This window comes from Podarcis pityusensis (genome assembly GCF_964106645.2).
Source record: "Podarcis pityusensis genome assembly, chromosome: 10".
Classification (NCBI taxonomy): Eukaryota; Metazoa; Chordata; class Lepidosauria; order Squamata; family Lacertidae; genus Podarcis; species Podarcis pityusensis.
Window position 1 is genome coordinate 10628775 of NC_138035.1, and position 6000 is coordinate 10634774.

Below are 6000 nucleotides of genomic sequence, written 5' to 3' on the forward strand. Positions count from 1 at the left end.
CGGGTTATATACTCAGGATTAGAGCCAGGGCAAGCTAGTTGCACCCATTGAAGATATGCTAGTTATGAATAACTTTTCACATTGGTTTCAGTAGGACCTAAGTGCAGCTAACCTGCTCTGGTTCCAGCTTAGAAACACATAAACACAACACTTAAACACACAACACACACAGCAGAAATACTAAAGACTAAGCGATCCATAAAACGAAACCTGAATGTGTGACTTTTAGGATTTCATGAGGTTTTAGCAAACGACCACAGCTCTTTTTGCTGGGTGCCATATAAATCTGGCTCAGAAAATATCAGAGGTCTAGGCAAAGAGATTCAGAGAGAAAGGAAATAGAAAATAGGAGTGTGAAAGAGAAAGGAAGTTCCCTCCTCATGTTACAGGTGAACAACTGAACCACAGGAGGAGTTACTGATCTTGTAGCCAAACAGGAAGTCTGAGGTAGGGATTTAGCTCCAGTTCATGTCTTAATCACAAAGCCACCATCTCCATCAGTGAGAACTACGGTAGAGGGACTCAAGGCCCACTTTCTAAGCCTTCTCAGTCTGTGAAGCAGGAAGGAAAACCTTGCAAATCAGTTGCTTGTAATTGATCCTTGTTTGCCTTTGGCCAGAAAGGCCCATTTTACCCAGTGTTTCCGTAACACAACTGGCCAAGCAGGTTAGACACTTCCCCGGCACTCCTGTGGACTACAGTCATTCTGCGCCTGCAGTTTTATGCTTTCCAGCATGTGAGGCTTTCCTCCTTCGCTAGCAAACTGCAGTGTAATTTCTGCACGTGATCCAGTAAACTTACAGTAATATGCTGGGGGGACCTTTTGCCTTTGAGAAAACTCATCGTAGGTACCCATTCCAGACAATCAAAGTTCCTTAAGATGGATATTGGTTGAGGAGGGACCATAGGCTGAAGGTAGAGGCTGCACAATCCCAGGTAAAAGGCTCTGAGGAAGAGGAGAAGGAAGGTATTATGCCATTCCAGTTGGAGGAAACAATATCGGGCTAGATCACGGATGGGGGATCTATGGACCTACAACTCTCATCATCCTCTGATCATTAGGCATGCTAGCTAGGGCTGACGGAACCTGGAGGCACTCCATCGTTACACCAGAGTAACCAGTGGCCTACTTCAGTATAAGGCGACTTGATTTCACGCGAGGGTTCATTCATTTTATTTTATGTCTCGCCTCCTTTCCATCATGAAACCCAAGGTGTTATGCATTGGGGTCTCCCATCTGGGCACTGACCAGACCTTGAATAAGAATAAGAATAATTTATTACTTGTACCTCGCCCATCCAACTGGGTGGCTTCCAGCAGACTGTTAACAACAACAACACATCAGACAATAAAAGCTTCCTGGTACAGACCTAAGGCAGACATAGTGGTCGCTTCCTGTGCTTACGTTTACATCCTGCCTTTCCTCTAAGGAACTTGAGTCAGCCCACTTGATTCGGCCCCCTTTTTACTTCCACAGCAACTCTGCGGTTCGGGGTAGGGTGAGAGGTGAGCAGCTAGCCCAAGGTCACCCATCAATCTTTGTGTAGGAGTGTGGATTTAAATTTGTGTCTCCCCAGCCCCTAGTCCAGCACTCAGAGACCCAAGCCGTGGGGTTTTCTTTTTCCAGTGAGAACACTCAACACCTTTTGCATTTGCATCCATAGAAGCATTTTAAACCCCCCAAGTTATAAAATAAAGCAGCCACGAGGAAGGGTTGGCTGTGTAGCAAAAAGGACGACACAAATCTCTCCGTGTGTTCATAATTATCTGTATCCTTTCTTGCACATGAAGCTTTTCACATAAGTTATGAAGTCATCTAAGTCTAAAAAGGGGCGAATTTCATGATTTCTATCAGATATTTATTCAGTTAATACTTGCTTTGTCAACTGTTTTGTAAACTTACCCTATAATTTCATTTATCAGATTTATCTTTATAGAGCTCTATTTATTTTATTTATTTTGTAAAAACAAACTTTTAAAGAGCGATGACATGAGAAGCTCGTTGTACATGCTATAGAAATTGCACATGCTATAGACATTACCCAAAGCAGCTTGCTATGGAGACAGCTGCAATGTACGGCATGTCTGGAAACGTCGTTATTTTGTCATATTCTGAATATGCTTCCATATTGAACGGAATAGGCAGATTCCACCAGCCTGTTTCTGAATGCTGTAAACCTTCTACGGCTCTCTCTCTTTTTTCCATTTACCCTTCAGTAAACGGAGCCACGGCACAAATGTCAAAGGAATGGAAAGTTACTCAGTAACAATTTTTATACCCTTGATCTTATCAGTTAGTTGAGCTGGAAGAGTTTGGCTAATAAGTAATAACACAGCAGTACCTGCACCCCAGACTGTATATATTAGGGACACGTCATCAAGATTGTCTTCTGCAGTTTGTGCTGCGCTTGAACCACTGGAATAAACGAATGGAGATTTTTTTTCATTCACTGCGGCAAGCAAATATCAAAGCTATACCCCAAAACAGTTAGTGGTGCCTCTACCCCACCCACCAGTCAGAAATATTTTGCACACATATCGACACACAGGCAGAGGTGCGAGATGTCGGCATATATGGGTCGTGATCTTTTATGGGTGAAGAAGAGCCGCTCCCTGACTTACAGAAGATCCTCCACCAAGACCTTCTTTCTCTTTCTTGTGTGTGAAAAGGCAATGTCCCCCTGCACAACATTCATTATATCTTGTGGTCAGCTTAGCGGTCTCTGCTGGCCTGGATTATGAGATAAAATGGCACATCACAAGTTTCTACCATTAGATTTGGGAAGTGAAAGTCCCGTTTTTAGACTTCTAATAATCAGGATATCTTGGGCTGTGTGTGCACTGGGTTTCTACCTTCCTGGAAGTGACATGGAAATACTGCAACTATTTTGGGGTACTTTCTAGTATTCAGGAGGTCTGAACAGGTACCAGATTTCAGCTTCCTGAGTCATGTGGAAGTGCAAAGCTGTTATGTATATGTATATATTGTTGTTGTTTAGTTGTGTCTGACTCTTTGTGATCCCACGGACCAGAGCACTGTCTTCCACTGCCTCCTGCAGTTTGGTCAAACTCACGTTGGTAGCTTCGGAAACGCTGTCCAACCATCTCGTCCTCTGTCGTCCCCTTCTCCTTGTGACCTCAATCTGGAGCAGGAACTGGCAAGCCACTCTAGTATCCCCACCAAGAAAATTCCATGGACAAAAACAACAGGCATATGTATATATAGAAACAGTTTATAGTGGAGGTGTGTGTGTACCCACATTCATATATTGAGTCTATGTAAATAGAGTGTGGTGGCACATAATCTTCTCTCTATTGAATAGCTTTGGGAAGTAATTGGCTGCATGAAGTGCCTTTAAAAACACACACACACACACACACACACACACACACACACACACCCCTAAGCCACCAACTTTTCCCTGCCTTTTTATCCCAGATCCGAGACGAATGGGGGAACAAGATCTGGATCTGCCCCGGCTGCGAGAAGCCAGATGATGGCAGTGCGATGATAGGCTGCGACGACTGTGACGACTGGTACCACTGGTGAGTCCCTGCCCCTTTAAAGTGAAGCTGGAGAATAGCTTTTATCTGTCCTTGGCTACCTCTCTCTTTTACAATCTTCCATGCCCTATATGAAGCAGGCAATATTTTCACCTGCTTTTGAATCCGGCCATTCCTGAGGCAGCAGAGGCCAACAGTGTGATGGCTCCAATGTCCCAACCAACTGCTGGTTGACTTTTAAAGAGACCAGATTGTCCGTAGTGACAGAGACGAGAGTTGTGTGCTGGCTGTTTGCCCTGTGTGCAGTACTGAACTCCCTTCACACGGGACTGAAGTCAGGATATGAAGCTATCTGAACTTAATTCTACGCTTAGCCAAATCCTAACGAGTATTTTTCCAACTGCAAAATTAGACCCGCTCCATAAGTTGCGGGACTGGATCAGTTAACTGATATTCTTAATCATCTTGTGCATTTAGAGTTATAACTGATCCGCCCAAAGGGTACAAAAGAAACCTGAAACGTTTTTTTCGCTAACCTGCATCATCCTAAAATAAGAGTATCAGCTGCTCTAAAGTGGGTGGGATTTTTAAAGGAGTTCAAGTGAATTCTGGGGAGTGGGTTGAGGGGGGAGAGGGAAGTGCAACACAGCACAACCAATGAATTTGGGGTATGAATGGCCAAAATATAATGTCCTAAAGAAAGTTACATTATTTAATTGCAGGCACACATTTTGAATGTCACATAGTTGTTATAAAGGACAGCTACAGAACTACTCATAAACTACAATTCAAACAAGGTGCCATAAACTTAACACATTAATACAGTGACACCGTGCCATTTAAATAACTTTTTTTATAAGGGAGTAACTTGGGCTGACCTTAATTTTACCCATTCAGTATCTTACTTTATTCATAGCCAAGAAGGGTTTAAAAGAAAAGGGAATAATAGTTCATGAGTTATTAGGTGTATGTGAGAAATGGTTATTATGGAACCCAGATATCATCCCTTTATCATAAGCAAAATAATGTATAATGCCGTGCCCAGAGGTTTTAAATAACAGGAGTTATTTATGTCATTGGGTTTTTGATTATCTGTGATTTAATTTGTCTGTCTGAGCCCCGTTTTAGATTAGTGAGAGGGTCCCTTCCCACAATATAACTGGGTCAGATCTGCAAAACAAGCTTCTGTCAATTCCTTCATTGCAAGGGTTTGGACTAGATGACCCTAAGGGTCCCGTCCAACTCTTCCATTCTAGGATTAATCGCAAAAGAGCAGAGCTTGCAGCCCTAGTTAAAAACGACAGCTGGTGTTTCACTTATTGGGAACCCTCGTTCATTTTCTTACATTTGCCTCTTGTGTTCTCCAACGCGCAGGCTTTGCGTCGGAATCACGGCTGCTCCCCCGGAAGAAATGCAGTGGTTCTGCTCCAGGTGTGCCAGCAAAAAGAAAGATAAAAAACACAAGAAGGGGAAACACAGAGCACACTGAAGCCACCGGGGAGACCGGTCAAACTGTCGCTGCAGCACTTCAGCCCTGACTCCCTTCGTCACCATCAAGTTTTGAGGACGTGTGATTCTTGAGAGAATCGGGGACAAACGTACACTGTCCGCCCTGAGCTGGCTGCCTGTCCTTCATTCCCTGATGCTCCTTCGTCAAACGGTGTTGGCCTAGATCAGGAATTCTCTGCCACGAACTCACCGGCTGAAGAGCCAAGAGAGTCTATGGCCAAAGAGAGCTGTGTTGATCGGCCACGGCTTTGCTGACACTTGTACATATTGCTGCCCTTCTTCCAGCTGCTTCCCCACCACCACCTCCACCTCTTCAGAGTTCTGTCCTTTTAGAAACAGGAAAGCCTTCCCAAACGTGGGCGGCTGTCCCTTGGGAGCCACTCAAATGATTTCCCCGCAGCTTCCTCTTCCGCGTAGCCAGATAATCATTAAAGACACAGGGTGGGGTAGCTTCCTGGTAAATATTTTTCTGACAAGAATATATGAAACCTCTTTTCTTCTCGCTCCTCCTCCTCCTGCCCCTCCTTGATTTTTAAGACCTAACCTTAATAAACATGCTTGAGCTTTTTGTGAAATAACTTCTATTTTTTTAAAAGACGGGAAAGTTTCTATGGTGGCCAACTTCCTTCTTTTTTGTGTGTGCGTTTTTGCGCTCCTTGAGCCTCTAATAATGTGATTTGGACTCTTGCCCCCCCCCTCCCATCGAAGTGTATTCTGTCCTCTTTGTTGCTTGCACATTTCACAGGTGTGTCCAAGTTATTTGCATAAACAGATTTTTCCTCAGGCAGATACTCTTGAGGTTCTGTTATTTTCAAAGATTGCAGCAGGACAGTTTTTATTATTTTTAAGGTACAGCGTAGCATTTTCTAGAATTCCCCAATAATATACTGATGGGGCGAAGCTTAGAAAATGCTTACCCAGATGCATCTAGTTTCAGTGCTGCTTCTCAAGCTATGCTTTAAAGATGCAACCTTCTGGGTTATTCCC

At 43.8% G+C, this 6000-nt stretch overlaps 1 protein-coding gene across 2 annotated transcripts in view; it reads left to right on the forward strand.

Annotated features, from left to right (window-relative positions):
- The window catches only part of TAF3 (TATA-box binding protein associated factor 3), a 135636-nt gene extending 130045 nt beyond the window's left edge, over window positions 1-5591 (forward strand). For both annotated transcript variants that reach the window (XM_081022731.1, XM_081022730.1), the window contains exons 6-7: window positions 3440-3546; window positions 4879-5591. In XM_081022731.1, the coding sequence (XP_080878857.1) occupies window positions 3440-3546; window positions 4879-4993 (222 nt within the window). In that variant the 3' untranslated portion in view covers window positions 4994-5591. The remainder of the gene's footprint in view (window positions 1-3439; window positions 3547-4878) is intronic.
- The last annotated feature ends 409 nt before the right edge of the window (window positions 5592-6000 follow it).